This window comes from Pipistrellus kuhlii, unplaced genomic scaffold, assembly GCF_014108245.1.
Source record: "Pipistrellus kuhlii isolate mPipKuh1 unplaced genomic scaffold, mPipKuh1.p scaffold_m20_p_10, whole genome shotgun sequence".
In the NCBI taxonomy this organism is placed as follows: domain Eukaryota; kingdom Metazoa; phylum Chordata; class Mammalia; order Chiroptera; family Vespertilionidae; genus Pipistrellus; species Pipistrellus kuhlii.
In genome coordinates this window covers 8069198-8086520 of record NW_023425405.1, presented here as the reverse complement: position 1 = coordinate 8086520, position 17323 = coordinate 8069198, and the positions used below count along the sequence as shown (strand labels likewise).

Below are 17323 nucleotides of genomic sequence, written 5' to 3'. Positions count from 1 at the left end.
TCTTTTTTTTCTTTTTTTTTAATTTCAGCACCACCACCTCCTCCACCATCGAGGGGAGGGCCTCCTCCCCCTCCCCCTCCTCCGCATAGCTCAGGCCCTCCTCCCCCTCCTGCCAGAGGAAGAGGCGCTCCTCCTCCACCACCTTCAAGAGCTCCCACAGCTGCACCTCCACCACCACCTCCATCCCGGCCAGGCGTGGGAGTCCCTCCACCACCGCCAAATAGGATGTATCCTCCTCCACCTCCAGCCCTGCCCTCCTCAGCACCTTCAGGGCCTCCACCACCGCCGCCACCTCTGGCTGTGCCTGGGTCAGCAGCACCCCCCCCACCGCCTCCTCCACCGCCACCACCTGGGCCACCACCTCCGCCTGGCCTCCCTTCCGATGGTGACCATCAAATCCCAGCTCCTTCAGGAAACAAAGCAGCTCTTTTAGATCAAATTAGAGAGGGTGCTCAGCTAAAAAAGGTGGAACAGAACAGTCGACCGGTGTCTTGCTCTGGGAGGGATGCACTTTTAGACCAGATCCGACAGGGTATTCAACTGAAATCTGTAAGTAATCTTTTCTTTTCATTTTAGACTATCATTATGGATTTTTTTTTTAAATTTGTAAGATATCCTTGAAAAGTATTTTTTTTTCCTCTTGGTATTCATTTTTTAAACTGAATTTCTGGCCGAAACCGGTTTGGCTCAATGGATAGAGCGTCGGCTTGGGGACTGAAAGTCCCGGGTTCGATTCCGGTCAAGGGCATGTACCTTGGTTGCGGGCATATCCCCAGTAGGGGGTGTGCAAGAGGCAGCTGATCGATGACTCTCTCTCATCGATGTTTCTAACTATCTCTCTCCCTTCTCTGTACAAAATCAATAAAATATATTTAAAAAATAAAAAATAAAAATAAACTGAATTTCTGATATTTTTATATACCATAAAATGCATAAATTAGATCTATATTTCTGTAACTGGTACTTCTGTATCTAAATATCATTCCAGAAAATTCTCTCATGTTTCTTCTCAGTTAGTCCTCTTCCCCAAAAGAATCACTGATATGCATGGTGTCTGTCACCGCTGATGAGTTTTTCCTATTCTAGTCTTCATATAAATGGAATTTTACAAGCAATTTTTTTAGACTTTACTTTTAAATAAAAGGTACTTTAGAGAAAAATCTTTATTAAACTATGGAGAATTAAAGTAGCCCTACTTGAAATCAGTTTTGATTTGCCTAGGTAAACTCAAATCACTAATTTTGTGAAAACAAAAGCATATTAAGGTTTTTGTCTCTATAAATTTAGCTGAGTAGTGAATCAAACTCCACAGAAAATTGAAAGAGTTCTAATAGACTTTCTGATACAATAGCAGATCATTTTGAATTCTCTGAATTGAATGAGGTGATCATTTTATTTTCTAGAGCAGAGATTTAGCAAACTTTTTTCGTTAAAGAATCAGATAGTAAATATTTAGGCTTGTGGGCCATATGGTCTCTGTCACAACTACTCAGTTCTGCTATTCAACCATGAAAGAGGCAGCCAGACACGTATACTACAAAATAGCCACAAACAATACATAAATGAGAAGGCCTGATTGTGTTATATTTTAAAACTCATGGACATTGAAAGTTGTATTTCATATAATTTCAAATGTCACGATTTTCTTTCAACTATTTAAAAATGTAAATATTGTTCTTAACTTTAAGATTATACAAAAACAGAAGACGGGCTAGATTTGGCTCATGGGCAGTAGTATGCTGACTTCTGCCTATATTTGGAACTTCCTTCTGGGTCTATACGTGTAATCTCTCAGGGCTGGTAATCAATGGCAGAATTTTCTATGCAGTAAGTGGTGATGAAAGAAAGAGATTTTAACTGAAGATTATTTTGGAATATAGAAAGTTATGGTAACAAACCAAAAGAGAATGATGCAAAGAGAACATACCGATTGAATGAAAACAGCATATCACAGATTTAAGAAACTTCTGATTTCTAAAATATATCTAAGTCTTTTGTTGGTGATACTTGTGTATCAGCCTGTGAGCAATCACCTCTGCTCCCTCTACCCATTTAGGTTCTTCAGAAGCAGTTTAAGAACTTTGAATAGTTGATAGTGGGGTTAATTAATGTCAAAATGACCACAGGCCAGGTGAATAGCAGGTTTTATTTAATAGAGTCCTTTACTTTCTGATTTTACCTTGTAACCTATGCTAGTTCCTGTGTCACTCTCACTCCCATCTCCTACTCCTAACCTACTCTTTGTTTCTCTTTTCTCTTTTCTCTCATTTTTACAGCAAGTTTTTGTTTTTTTTACTTATTTAGTGAAAGTAAGGTGTTGATTTTTATGTACAGTGTGTCCTCTTTTTAACAGTTGGTAAGATATTTCCTAATTTCTTTCCCCATCTCCTTTTTTATCACCACCACCAAAAAAAAACCCACAACCCTATAAATTGTTCTCTAAATTTATTTTTAGGAAACATGTTTTTTTTCTAAATGTAGAATAGTAGGCTATTTTTATCCTAAATGATCACTTTCCTTTTGATTGTATTTGGAGCATTTTCTCTCTTTTTTTGGATTTTAAAAAAAAATTAGTGATTGATTTTTAGAGACAGAGAAGAAGGGAACAAGGAATGGAGGGAACAAAAGAAGCACTGATTTGTTGGTCCACCTATTTATGCATTCATTGGTTGCTTCTTGTATGTGCCCTGACCAGAGATCGAACCCACAACCTTCATGTACTGAAACAATGCTGTAACCAATTGAGCTACCTGGGCAAGGCAGGAGTATTTTTGTGAAGTGCATAATCAGTGAATCATTGACATGTTATATATGTGATTTGAGTTCATAATTTTACTTCACTTAAAAAAAATAACCAATCTGTGGTTGAGATTTCTCTGGCCCTGTTTCTTTAAATATTCTATATAAATCATCAATTTAGTATGTGAATATGATTAACATAAAACCACAGATTAAATTTAAAATGGTGGCAGGAAGTGTATAGTATTTATTTACATACATCTGGAATTCTGTGTTCATAGTACCTCAGAGAGCATCATGTCCAAGAAAGTGCTTTAAAAACAGTGTTTATGACAGGGCTGTGCTCCTATACTGTTCTCTGCTTTGTATTATCAAATTGCTCAAAGGGAGTCAAAATGATTCTCCTTGCTATTGTTATACTTTTTGTAGCACCTTGTTCTGCAATTTAGAGTTCTGAAACTATTTTTTTCATTTGTGTTTCTTCTATTCCAGAAATACTGAATATACAGTCTCTGAAAACCTAATACTAGTGAATGAGCCTGTATCTTGTGGGGAACTAAATTGAATATTTTCTTTTTTTCCCCCCATTACCATTTCCTCCCCTATATTCTACCACCTCCACCCACGCCCACCGCTCACCTGCAATCATCACACTATTGTTCATGTCCATGAGGTCTTTCTCTCTTCCCCCCACCCCTTTTTTTTTTGTTTTTTGTTTTTTGTTTTTGTTTAATCCCTCCCTCTCCCTGCAGAGCTGTCAGCCTGATCTCTGTTTATGAGACTGCCTCTGTTTTGCTTGTTAGTTCAGTTTGTTCATTAGATTCTACAAATGAGTGAAATCATATGGCACTTGTCTTTCTCTGGCTTATTTCACTTAGCATAAATTTGTCCAGGTCTGCCCATGCTATTGTAATGGGTAAAATTTTCTTTTTTTGGCCAAGTAATATTCCATTATGTAAATGTACCAGAGCTGCTTGCTACCCAGGCATCTATTGATGGATACTTGGACAGCTTCCAAATCTTGGCTGTTGTAGATAAAGATGCAGTGAATATAGGGGTACATATATTCTTTCAAATTAGTGTTTCGGGTTTTTTCGGATAACTTTCCAGAAGTGGAATCACTGGGTTATAAGTAGGTCCATTTTTAACTTTTGAGGTAACTCCATAGTGCACAGACCCTCGCTGGTACTTGTTTGTTCATTTATTGATAGCCATTCTGACTGGTGTGAGGTGATATCTCATTGTGATTTTAATTTACATTTCTCTGGTGATTAGTGATGTTGCACATTTTTTCAAATGTTTATTGGTCATTTGTATGTCCTCTTTGCCTATTTTTAATTGGATCGCTTGTTATGTCGAGTTTTATAAGTTATTTATAAGATCTGTCAGCAAATAATGTTCTCCAGTTCAGTGGGCTGTGTCTTCATTTTGTTGATGGTTTCCTTTGCTTTGCAAAAACGTTTTAGTTTGATGTAAGCCCAGTTGTTAATTTTTCCTTTCTGTTTCCCATGTCCAAGGAGTTGCATCTGAAAAAATATTACTATAAGAAATTTCTTGAGGTTTTTTACTATGTTTTCTTCTAGGATTTTTAGTTTTTAGTCTAACAATTTAAGTCTTTAATCCATTTTGAGTTTATCCTTGTGTGTGGTATAAGAAGGTGGTCTAGTTTCCTTTTTTCCCCCCCATGTATCTATCAAATTTCCCCTTGTTTTCCAAATTGCTGATTCAACCCTCTGCTTCATCTCCCACCTGCTATTTATTCCTTTCAATGTATAATCAATCAGTGGACCAAGCTGTATACCAAAGCCAGCTTTTACTAGCAGTGGGCCCTGGAGGCAGATCAGCAAAGGGCTCAAATTACCTAGAGGTCTGCCTCTGCCTGCAGGTTTCCTGTTAGGCTTAGTTACTGAAAGAGCTTCTAGCTGTAAGGGTGTAAGCTCTACAGTGTGGGGCAGGAGACATTCCAATAGGTCAAGCTATTACCCTGTTTCCCCGAAAATAAGACAGTGTCTTATATTAATTTTTGCTCCCAAAGATGCGCTAGGTCTTATTTTCAGGGGATGTCTTATTTTTCCATGAAGAAGAATACGGTACACATTTATTGTTAAATGAAAATAAAGGAAATTTATTACATGTATATGGTATGGTAGTATGGTAGTTGTCAACACAAACCAGACAAACTGTGAATCCTACAGTATCAAGAATTTACTCGTTTTTTTTATTTTTATTTTTTTAATATATTTTTTTAAAATATATATTTTATTGATTTTTTTTTTACAGAGAGGAAAGGAGAAAGATAGAGAGCTAGAAACGTCGATGAGAGATAAACATCAACCAGCTGCCTTCTGCACACCCCCTACGGGATATGTGCCTGCAACCAAGGTACATGCCCTTGACCGGAATCGAACTTGGGACCTTTCAGTCTGCAGACTGACGCTCTACCACTGCGCTAAACCTGTTTCAGCTTTTAATATATTTTTTATTGAATTTTTACAGAGAGGAAAGGAGAGAGAGAGAGCTAGAACGTCGATGAAAGAGAAACACCGACCAGCTGCCTCTTGCACACCCCCTTACCGGGGATGTGCCCGCAACCAACATACATGCCCCGGACCGGAATCGAACCTGGGACCCTTCAATCCGCAGACCAACGCTCTACCACTGAGCCAAACCGGTTTCGGCAAGAATTTACTCATTTAGGCCGAAACCGGTTTGGCTCAGTGGTAGAGCATTGGCCTGTGGACTGAAAGGTCCCAGGTTCGATTCCGGTCAGGGGCATGGACCTAGTTGCGGGCACATCCCCGGTAGGGGTTGTGCAAGAGGCAGCTGGTCGATGTTTCTCTCTCATCGACATTTCTAGTTCTCTATCTCTATCCCTTCCTCTCTGTAAAAAAATCAATAAAATATATATTTTTTTTTTAAAAGAAGAATTTACTCATTTATTCAATGACAATCATGTCATCATCTTCTGGAACATCATCATAACAATCCAATTCCTGAATTTCCTGGTGAATTTCTTGTGATTCCATTTCTTTCAGAATCAGTGGACCAAATCTCTCATGTTTAGCCTAGTCGGGGCCTTATTTTCGGGGGGGTGCCTTATATTTTCACTCAGAAGGAAACCTGTAAGTAGGTCTTACTTTCGGAGAAACATGGTACTTTCCCCCAGGCTGATGCTGCATGGAAGGAAGTGCTCTGCCTGAGAAAGATGGCTTCTGTATATGGAGGAATGACTCAACATAGGGATCATGGTGACTGACCCTTCAGGGCTCTTCTCAGAGCCACCAATGCCAGACTCTTCTCACAGGGCTCTAATCTGCTCTACCCTCCTGCAGTAGACCAGGGTGAGTGGATGCACATGAAATAATATGTGTTGGCCCTTTAAGAGGTTGCCTACCTTTCAGGCAGACAAAAATCCCACTGCTTTTCACAGCTAGATGTTATATGGGCACCTTTCAAAGTTCTGAGCTCTAGTGTTGGGAGCCTGGCTTAGGATTTAGATACCACACTTCTCAGGGGAAACCCCTGCAGCTGTGTTATCCCTCCAGAACTTCAGCACCCACCCAGCCCTCTCACACCTCCACACTTCTTACCATCTCAGTGTGCCGCCTTCTGTGAGTCCGCCTTCTGTGAGTCCATGGTGATAAGGTTTCTCTCCAGCTAATCTTTAATTGGTTATTCAGGGTGACTTTTTTATATTATAATTTAGTTTTAATTCCAGTTTGGTCCTGGGAGGAGGTTAGTGTAGTTTCCACCTACTCTGCTTCCATCTTGGATCCCCTAATTTGAATATTTGTAAAGTAAAAAATCTTGAAGTCTAGAAAGACAGTGATTATTAAGAATATATTTGTGGGTCCTATCCTTCCAACTCGGAAGCAGCGGCTGCCTCCGGACGCTCTCAAGATGGTGACTTCTCTGGGTTCCAACACCTACAACAGGCAGAACTGGGAGGATGCGGACTTCCCCATCCTGTGCCAGACGTGTCTTGGAGAAAACCCGTATATCCAAATGACCAAAGAAAAGTATGGGAAGGAATGCAAAATCTGTGCCAGGCCATTCACAGTGTTTCGCTGGTGCCCCGGAGTCTGCATGCGTTTCAAGAAGACTGAAGTGTGCCAAACCTGTAGTAAATTGAAGAATGTCTGTCAGACTTGACTCTTGGATCTGGAGTATGGCTTGCCCATCCAAGTTCGTGATGCAGGGTTGTCTTTTAAGGATGACATGCCAAAATCAGATGTCAACAAAGAGTACTACACACAGAATATGGGGAGGGAGATTTCTAACTCTGATGGAACACGGCCAGTTGGCATGCTGGGGAAAGCCACATCCACCAGTGACATGCTGCTCAAACTGGCCCGGACCACACCCTACTACAAAAGGAATTGACCTCACATTTGCTCCTTCTGGGTGAAAGGAGAGTGCAAGAGAGGAGAGGAATGTCCATATAGACATGAGAAGCCTACAGATCCAGAAGACCCCCTTGCTGATCAGAACATTAAAGACCGATATTATGGAATCAATGACCCTGTGGCAGATAAGCTTCTAAAGCGGGCTTCAACAGTGCCTCGTCTGGACCCGCCAGAGGACAAGACTATCACCACACTCTATGTTGGTGGTCTGGGCGATACCATTACTGAGACAGATGTAAGAAATCACTTCTACCAGTTTGGAGAGATTCGGATGATCACCGTGGTGCAGAGACAGCAATGTGCTTTCATCCAGTTTGCCACAAGGCAGGCTGCCGAAGTGGCTGCGGAGAAGTCCTTTAATAAGCTAATTGTCAATGGCCGTCGACTTAATGTGAAATGGGGAAGGTCCCAAGCAGCCCGAGGAAAAGAAAAAGAGAAAGACGGAATCACAGACTCTGGCATCAAGCTGGAGCCCGTCCCAGGCCTGCCAGGAGCTCTTCCCCCTGCTCCTGCAGCAGAGGAAGAAGCCTCTGCCAACTACTTCAACCTGCCCCCCAGTGGCCCTCCAGCTGCGGTGAACATCGCCTTGCCGCCACCACCTGGAATTGCCCCACCCCCACCTCCAGGTTTTGGGCCACATATGTTCCACTCAATGGGACCACCACCTCCTTTCATGAGGGCTCCAGGACCAATCCACTATCCTTCTCAGGATCCTCAGAGAATGGGAGCTCATGCTGGGAAACACAGCAGCCCCTATTACATTATCACTATTCTGGGGCTCTACAGAAGACAGGGCGCTTAAAAATCCCAGTAAACGAATCTTGGAATAAATATATTTTTTCTTCAAAAAAAATATATATATATATTTGTGAAGGCCAGAATGCAAAGTTTATCCTAATAACATAATTTTTCTTAGAGAAATTTGTTTAAAAGTTAAATTCTCTATCTACTTATATTAAAACTTGCATAACTATTTATTACAGCTTTGCCATTTCATTTTTACTTATAATAATATTAATAACTTTATGTGCATAAGGCCAGAGAAAAAATTAACAACATAAATAACACTCATTTTAATATTCTTGAGCCGTACTTTCTAATGTGTATTTTTTCGTGAATCCAAACTTCTGTATCTTATCTTTTTAAATATGGGTGTTGGAATTAAGAGTAATTTTATTTAGAAATTAGATTTTTAAGGAGAGTCTGTGATGTTGATTTCTCACTCTCCACCCCCAAATATACTTTGTAGCAGAAAAGATGTACTTCAGTTAGGGGTAGTTAGTTGCCTTGTGAGATTGGTACATTTCGAAAGCTACCCAACTCATCTTCTTAAAGAAAAGGTTCATCTTAAATCATTGGTAAAACTGAGTTTTTCTAGGAAGACAGAAATCTCTTCAGTTGCTCTTAGACATCTTAAGTGTGCTTCTCGCCTAACAACTCTAGGAATCTTAGTTTATAAAATGATGTTCCATTTTAGTTTCATCAGCTACGACTTTGTGTGCTGGAATAAACAGAAATAACCCAACTGCAAGGGCAAGTGTTTTTCAAGAAAAGATTTGATTGTTATTCTAAAATTGGAATTACATTGAATGCCTTATACATTAAGAAGGAGCAGAAATATGTCTTCAATAATTCTTTTAAGGTAGTAGCTTATTTCTTTTTAATTTAGTTAATGCTGTCCTGGGCTTGGTTCGTATTTTTATTTGTTTTTTATTTAAAATAATAATTGATTCTAAGAAAGTAAAACTTTCTAGAGACAAACATTTTGCAAAGGATTTATTACTGAACTTTGCTAACTTTTTTTTCCAAGGTATCTGATGGCCAAGAGTCTACACCAGTGACACCTGCACCCACTTCAGGAATTGTGGGGGCCTTAATGGAGGTGATGCAGAAAAGGAGCAAAGCCATTCATTCTTCAGGTACATTTGCATATGTGCATGTATATTTAATAAATTTGAATGTTTGAGTTCTATATTTCGTTTGTTTTATGACTCAGTCTTTGCTAGATTTTCTCTGCTATTGAATAGTAATATTACTATAATTGATAGTGACATTACTATAAAAAGTATGATTACTGAAATGGATATTTGTTAGAATATTTTCTCATTCTCTCTTTTATTACTTGATTTGTGTTAGATAATAACTAGCAGTAATTTGAACTTCTGAGTAAGTCTCAGATTATCCATTTACATATTCACACCACTAACATCACTTGTTTTGCTGAAAATTACCCAATAGTAAGTTTCTGTAAAGACATAAATAACCATTATATAATAGCTATGTTGATGTAAAGAATATATAACATGGTTTTTACTTATTTTGGGACCATCTCTTTTTAACTATTATTTAACTGTGGTAGTACCTGATGATAGAATTATTAGCTACTTTTTCCTTACCATGCATACTGATAAATTCTTGTAGTTGTCACCCTGTAAATACATGCATAGTTGGGTGGGTGTACTTGATGCCTTCAGGTGAATTCTGTGAAGCATGTCTAGCAAAAGCTTTTGGGAGCAGATTTTTTTCTTATTAGTATTGTAAATGGAGAGATTAACATAAAGTTGATTGAACTCCTTTTCAAATAAATTCTATAAAATTTAGAGCTAAGGCTTAATTACTTAAAATTATTGTTATTAGAGGCCTGGTGCACGAAATTTATGTGGGGTGAGGGTGGAGGGGCAGTTTCCCTCAGCCTGGTCTACACCCTCTCTAATCAGGGACCATTTGGGGGATGTTCAACTATCGGTTTAAGCTCAATCCCTGTCCCTCTTGCAATCCGGGACTGCTGGCTCCTAACCACTCACGTGCCTGCCTGCTTGATCACCCCTAACCACTCTGCCTGCCTGCCTGGTCACCCCTAACCAGCACTGCCTACCTGCCTGATGGCTCTTAACCCCTCTGCCTGCCTACTGAGGCCCCTAACTGCTCTCGCCTGCTGGCCTGATTGCCCCTAACTGCTTCTGCCTTGGCCCCTGCCACTGTGGCTTTGTCTGGAAGGACATTCGGAAGACGTCTGGTCTATCCAGTCTAATTAGCATATTATCCTTTTATTAGTATGGATTCTTAATGTTATAAACATAAAAACTTAGTTTGGGGCTCAGGAAATATATCTTTGCTCTTATTTGGCTTTTGTTAATTTTCAAGTTCTAATTCCAGAGCTCAAGTACTTCTTTGTAGAAGCCTTCAAACTATCTATTTTACATGCAAAAAGATTATTCTGTCTTCTTTACCTGTATGTCACATATTCAGTTTCTATTGGTGTTTTACTAAGTCATTATCAAATACAATTGCTCTGCCATTATTCTCATAAATTTGCCCTTTGAGGGTTTTATGAGATATATAGTTTTTAAAGGTCAGTAATTATGGGAAGTTGGTATATAATATAAAAGATTGCTCATAGGATTTGATGACATCTTAAAATTTATTCATTTACTCAGCATGTATTTATTGAGCAGCTTCATGAAACATTGTTCTGATGCTAAGAATCTTACCTAATAAAAGAGAAACATGCAAATTAACCCAACAAAGATGGAGGTTAATTTGCATATGCAGGCATGGATCAGTGTGAAGCCTTTATGGCAGCTTTTGATCAACACTTGCCTCTTTTTATCTCTCCCAGTCTGGCCAGCAGTCGTACCTCCATTACTCTCCAGGCCTCCACTGGGGCTGCTGATCAGCCTCGCCTTTCTGATCAGGCCCTGTTTATAGGTCCAGAGACACTGACTGGCATAGGAATCAACCAGTCAGAACCTAATGTGGGTGCTGTGGGGAGCCAATGACTGTCTAGGAAGCAGAGCTTTTGACACTGGCATAGAAACCAATCATTCAGAACCAAATTGGTCAGCAGGGAAGGGCAGTTGGAGGCAACCAGACAGGGAGGGGAGGGCAGTTGGGGGTGACATCAGGCTGGCAGGGGAGGGCCATTGAGAGCGAGATCAGGCCGGCAGGGGATGGCAGTTGGGGGCAACCAGGCTGGCAGGGGAGGACAATTAGGGGTGATCAGGCTGGCAGGCAGAGGCAGTTAGGGGCCAGCGGTCCCAGATTGTGAGAGGGATGTCAGACTGCTGGTTTAAGCCAGATCCCAAAGGGCCTAAACCATCAGTCGGACATCCCCCAAGGGGTCCCCAATTGGAGAGGGTGCAGGCTGGGCTTAGGGAATCCCCCTCGCTGTGCATGAATTTCATGCACCAGGCCTCTACTTCAGTGATTAAAAAAAAAAAAAGACAGGTGTTATTTATCACTGAAGTGTTTTAGAGCTTGTAGTCTAGTGTGAAGACAGATCTGTAAACATAAGAAATTCAGGTAGTGGTACGTATTATGAAGAATTATCAAGAGGAAGGGTACTGGTTCTGGTGGATGGTTATACTTTACATAGGTTGGTCTGGGTAGCCTCTCTGAAGAAGTGGTTTTTGAGTAAATCTAAAGGATGAAAAGACTCACCCACACAGAGGAATATGTTCTTCAGAAGCTCTAAAACAAGAATAAATTTGGCATGTTTAAGGGACAGAAAGAAGGCTATGTATCCAGCAACAGTGAATTGCAGGAGATGGCATATGAAAAAAGTTTGGAGGAGGGAAGAGACAATAACTGGGAAAATCATGTAAGGTCTTGTAGAGTGAGGTAACATCAAATTTTATTCAAATAACAGTAGTCAGCCACATATCAATAAAAATTACATTTTTAAAACTTAGAATTTAAATATCACTCCATTTGCTTTAAGGCAAATGGACTACAGAGTTGTAATATCCAAGCAAGATATGATGGTGGTGTGGGAGCAGTAGTGGAAGTGGAGGAAAGGAGCAGCGTGATGGGTTGGATGGGGGGTGGGGGTGAGAACAGGATTAACTTCTAAGTTTGGGGCCTAAACACCAGAGATTGGTAATCATCAGGGAACAGACTAGGATGGTGGGGGGAAAGCAGGTTGGAGAAGGAGATAAAACTTTAGAACTTTTGAGTTTGAGAATCCATGTAGAGAATACAAGGCAGCATTTGGGTTTTTGTATGCGAATCTAAAATTCGGAGAAACCCAACCTAAATGTGACTTTACACGTAGAGGAACACACAGGTTGAAATTTGTAAGGTAAATACTAAGGGACCAGAATCTGTCTTCTGACTCCAGTTCTCATCTCTTACTCATCACTACACTTTTTAAGTGCATTTTATTAGATTCATTTTTAACTATCTTAGTAACTAGATTCTTCAGATATCATATGGTTTGTGTTTCAGAAGTTGAATAATTGGAGAAATCACTCAAGAATTATATAATATTTTATGTGTATATATAGGTTTTAATTGTCTTGATTTTCTTTTAGATGAAGATGAGGATGAAGAAGAAGAAGAAGATTTTGAAGATGATGATGAGTGGGAAGATTGATCTATATATTATATATATATATTTTTAAGGTGAAATACTAAACACTACTTTCTGTCTATGGATTCTGTAAAATTACCATGTAAATGTTCTACCAATTTGCTGTATATTTTTGTTGCCTTTTTTGCTTTTTTTATTAATCTGTGCAATACCTCATTTAATCTGTAAAGATTTGTCATAATCCTCTACAAAGCTACTCCCTGTTCTTGTGTGCAAGTTTACACCAGATGCTCACTCAATTTGTGAATATTTTTCATTCCATCAACAAGGGAGTTTAAATATTATATGTGAGACTGACAAAAACCTTAATGTAATTTAGTTATAATGCCAGAAGGAAAACACTATTTTCATACCCTACTTTTTCTGTACCTAAATTTTCTTATTAAAATCTAGTATAGCACTACATTCTTTTTAAATGATGCAAACCTTAGTTTATTTAGCCCCTTTATTTTGAACACAATGCTACATGAATGTTGAAGCTGATACATTGCACAGTTCTCTAGACATCACTACACTGATGTAGTTTCTCAAATTTTAGCAATATGCTCTACAAAAAATCACCACAGAAACACTAGTTAGGGAAATGAGTAACACACCTCTTACAGCAATATTGCCTGTTATATAAAGCAGTGGCATTTGGAGGCTGGTATCATTAGGAGCCCTTACATACCTGTACTTGATTGGCTCTTTTGGCAAAAATTTTAAAAATATTTTGGCATTATTCTGAAATAAATTTTATTTAAATTATTGGACTTTGGGGAATCTTGTGAATACTTTTCATATGAACTGAAGTCAACTATATTATGGTTACTTCACCATTTGGTTATGTATGGTATAAAAATTAGAACATTATAGAAATGATAAGAGATTAACTTTTATTTCTAAGTTTATATCAATTGAGGTATTGAAAAATAGCAGCCATAAGAACCTAATTTGTTGAACCCATTATGCTTTTTTTAAAATTTTTTATAATTTCTTAAGGTTTTTGTCAAATGTCAGGTGAAGGGTTACATTTTTCTTCCAAGATTGTGTTTTCCAATGTCAAATTTCTTGAAAAAAAATGTAAGACAATGACAGACTTTTTAAAAAAAATAAAACTTTGCAACTTGTACGTTTGTTATGCACAGAAAAATGATATGTTAAAATTAGGGTTTCCTTGCCTCTACAATACACTAATTGCCTAAAGGTGGTTTTCATATTTATAACACTAATTATAATACCTGCCTACTTTAAATTTTAGATAGAAAAATTATCTGATTTAAATACATTTTTTTTCTCACATTGAGTCATGCAGAACGTAGTTCCAAATGTATTTCATTACTGTAATCACAGTATCTGACGAAAAATTAAGCTCTCTAGAATTATACCAACCCAAATCTAGTATTGGCATGATCTTGACAGGCTGGACCTGCAAGATGTGGCTTGAATTTTAACCAGTTATCACATAACTTCTAGTGATCATGCATCTAGTTATCATTAGGAATAATTTAAAAGGTTTTTGTTGCTGAAAGCAGTTAAGTGGTACAGTAAAACAGTTAAGTTATTCAAAGAATGTTACCTTGCTCGCAAGAGTAATTTAAGCACGTGGGAAAGATTCTAGACTTTTGTTCTTGCAGAAACAGTGCCCTCTGCTGCTAGAAACCTTTTTCTGCTTTCTATAATTTTTGTGGCTTGAGCTCAGTTGAACCTGGTATAGATGAGGCTAGACAACTACTAACCAATAAAATTAGGAATTTGTGCAAATGGCAAATAGAACATGATACTTACTTTAAGTAATATGAACATTTTCCATTTTTTTCTTTTCAACATTATAAAAAGCATTTTAAATATTCTAGAAATGTCTTTAAAGTAATGCCAATTTAAGATCTCTCTAACTTTTGGCCAAGGAATTCAGGGTTTTCCGCTAACTGTGGTATGATAACTATCAGGAGCTGCTGTGAGCAGAGGCTATGAATTCTTTGAGTTGTAAACACAATTTTAAACACCTAAGATGGGTAAAAAATTTGCCAAAGGTATTTGAGTTTATTCCTTTGTTAAAGAAAAGGACTTGTTGTTGTTGCACAAAGTCTAAGTTACTATTGGTTGAAACACTGCAGCAGTGGAGTTCAGTCCGGGCATGAGGACTGAGTCTGCGTTAGATGTAAAGGTTGCATGTTTCAGTCCTCCACCACCTTGCACTGTGTGCCGCACTGTACCTGTGCCTTGTCTGGAAGCCTCCTATATATACTCCAGCTAAGTGATTGTCTGACAGCCTTCGCATTTAACAAACTAGCATGAGGCTTTTTAAATCTAAATGCTACGTGATAGACAATTTCAGCTAGCCACATATTGTGTGTATGAGATTTAAAATGACTTTCAATCATTCATTTCCATTTATCAACTGAAATTTTGTTTAGTATGTGAATTTTTTTTTGTGTGAAATGTATAGTGAATAGGATGTTGCACTGGTGGCAATTCATCATGGAACATAATAAAATTAATTTGATCCAAAAATGTAAAATAGTGTGTTTTCATTTATTGTTTCATTCATTTAAGGTGGTGTGAAACTCTGTAGGAAAGGGCGTACACGGCAGTGAACAATAACTGTTGTAGTTTTCAGCAGACCGCATGCCTGAGAGCTAGTGTGCCATTAAGTAAACATGGAAAGAAAGGAATGTTACACCCTGTTCTGCTGGGCGAAGTGGCAGCTGCTGCTGTGGCATACAGAGCAGTCCTGTCGCAAGTCACTCTGAAAGAATCCCCACAGCAACCGTGTTGAAGTTTCTAAACTGGAATGTTGGAGTTTACTGGTAGTTTCAGTAAAAGCCCAATACAGCAGTTCATGTGGAACTTAAATAGCTCTTAATGAATGGGATTAAAGATGGTGCTTTAAACAGGAAGCTCAGTTTTTGATAAATGGAATTTTTTTGCTCTGCTGACCCTGGCACAAGTGGGTGTCTTAAGATTAAACTAAGTTATGGAATCTAGTGTGTAGGATGCTACTGAATGCCTTTTAAGACCTTTCACCACATTTAACAAACATGTCAAAAATAATATGTTCCATTAAAAAGTTGTGTCGTACAACTGTGAACACTTAAGAATGTATTAACCAAACTTTACCAAAAAGTTTTAGAGAAAAGTGCCTCAGAATTGCTCTTGTCACATATTTATGTTATCAACAGAGAAATTCCTGAAATAACTTGCTCTTTTCAAATGAAGTTCTTAAAGGACAACTACAGAGATAAGGCCTATTTATAGTACAATAGAAAATACTTCCTGGAAAAGTGGAGAACTTTTACTTTGCATACTTATTTTATTGCCATTGTCACCTATACCTCCAAACCATAGCATTCTCTGACAATATTTTGGTCTCTTACGAGTTTTTTTAAATGTTGCTTTTTATGAAGCCACTGGGAAAAGGTGTAATAATTTGGTGGTTGGGACTGTGATGGGGAACATACTTTGTAGCTTGTTCTGTGCCAGCATGGCCAAGGGTGAACCTGAGAAGGGGCAGTGAAGGATGAAAGACAGACAAGAGGATACAGCTGGGGCTCAGTGGGTCTCCCATGCCTGGATGAGGACACAGACCCAGCCTGCAAGCTGAAGCTTTATTTTATAGTTGGCTCAAAACAAGGGGGTGGTCAACATGTTTACGATGTTCTTGAGAGTTTTTCACCTTGTTTTGGTAGCACTGCACCTCCCACAGCCCATTAGCTACCTAGGAAGGAACTAAGGAGGGCTTTAAGGTTAAGCTTAGTTATGCTAAGAGGGCTCTTCCCTCCAAGCTGGGTCTTGTTTGTGGCCCAGCCACAGGTCAATCTGAGGCTTGACCCTATAGCCACTCCCTACAGTAGCTAATAGTAAGATTGCCTTTACTTCTCTATGTGGTAAATGGTATCCTCCATTGCCATGAGGGAGCCCAGTGAAAATGTTGGCTTTGTAACAAAATATGTCTAGATAAATCAGCCGTAATTTTTTTTTTTGATTTTTTATTTTTTTAAATATATTTTATTGATTTTGTACAGAGAGGAAAGGAGAAAGATAGAGAGCTAGAAACATCGATGAGAGAGAAACATCGACCAGCTGCCTCTTGCACACCCCCTACTGGGGATATGCCCGCAACCAAGGTACATGACCTTGACCGGAATCTAACCTGGGACCTTTCAGTCCCCAAGCCGACGCTTTATCCATTAAGCCAAACTGGTCTTGGCAATTTTTTGATTTTTAAATATTCACCAGTGGTCATAGTAACTATTGATGAGTATTTCACTTCACACAAGTCCATTGTAAATCTAAACTGGTCATATGTACCACCACCATTAAGATTGACAGATCAAGATATGAATAGCACAATTGAGTAAAATATAATAGTACCTTATAGGTGGTTTTTAGGTTAGATATTTTTGTATTGGTGAATTTCTAGTAAATTTGAAATGGCCCTTTAGTTTTTAAATAAGGATTTTTAACCTTTCTATTTAAGAGTAAGTCCAGTTTTAACAGTATCGCATTGACATAGTTTTCTGTCTTAAACGGATTGACGTATCTTGACCTAAATTCAGTTTTATCTTAGTTATTGATGTGTGAAGATTTTCATCAAGGCTTAAGTATAAAAATTTTTAAGCAATATCACCATATTTAAATAACTATTAAGACTAAATATGTAATGGACATTAAAACAATGGAGTAAGATAGGTTCCCCTCCCTCCTTAAACCTAAAATACTTATTTCACCACTAAAAGACAGTTGGAGACCATTGAGTTATGTCAAGTCTGCTTCCATTTCTCGGGCAAAGGTACCATGTTCACAATGGTGGAGGGGCTTGCCCCAA

At 38.6% G+C, this 17323-nt stretch overlaps 1 protein-coding gene and 1 pseudogene across 2 annotated transcripts in view; both read left to right on the top strand.

Moving 5' to 3' along the window:
* Nucleotides 1-15010, top strand: part of WASL (WASP like actin nucleation promoting factor) — a 66620-nt gene extending 51610 nt beyond the window's left edge. The window contains exons 9-11 of one of the 2 annotated variants that reach the window (XM_036425689.2): nucleotides 29-549; nucleotides 8956-9064; nucleotides 12464-15010. In XM_036425689.2, the coding sequence (XP_036281582.1) occupies nucleotides 29-549; nucleotides 8956-9064; nucleotides 12464-12519 (686 nt within the window). In that variant the 3' untranslated portion in view covers nucleotides 12520-15010. Of the gene's footprint in view, nucleotides 1-28; nucleotides 550-8955; nucleotides 9065-12457 lie in introns of both variants that reach the window. The other variant, XM_036425680.2, reaches the window with a different exon arrangement.
* On the top strand, nucleotides 5814-7947 carry LOC118714506 (annotated as a pseudogene).
* Nucleotides 15011-17323: the final 2313 nt, after the last annotated feature.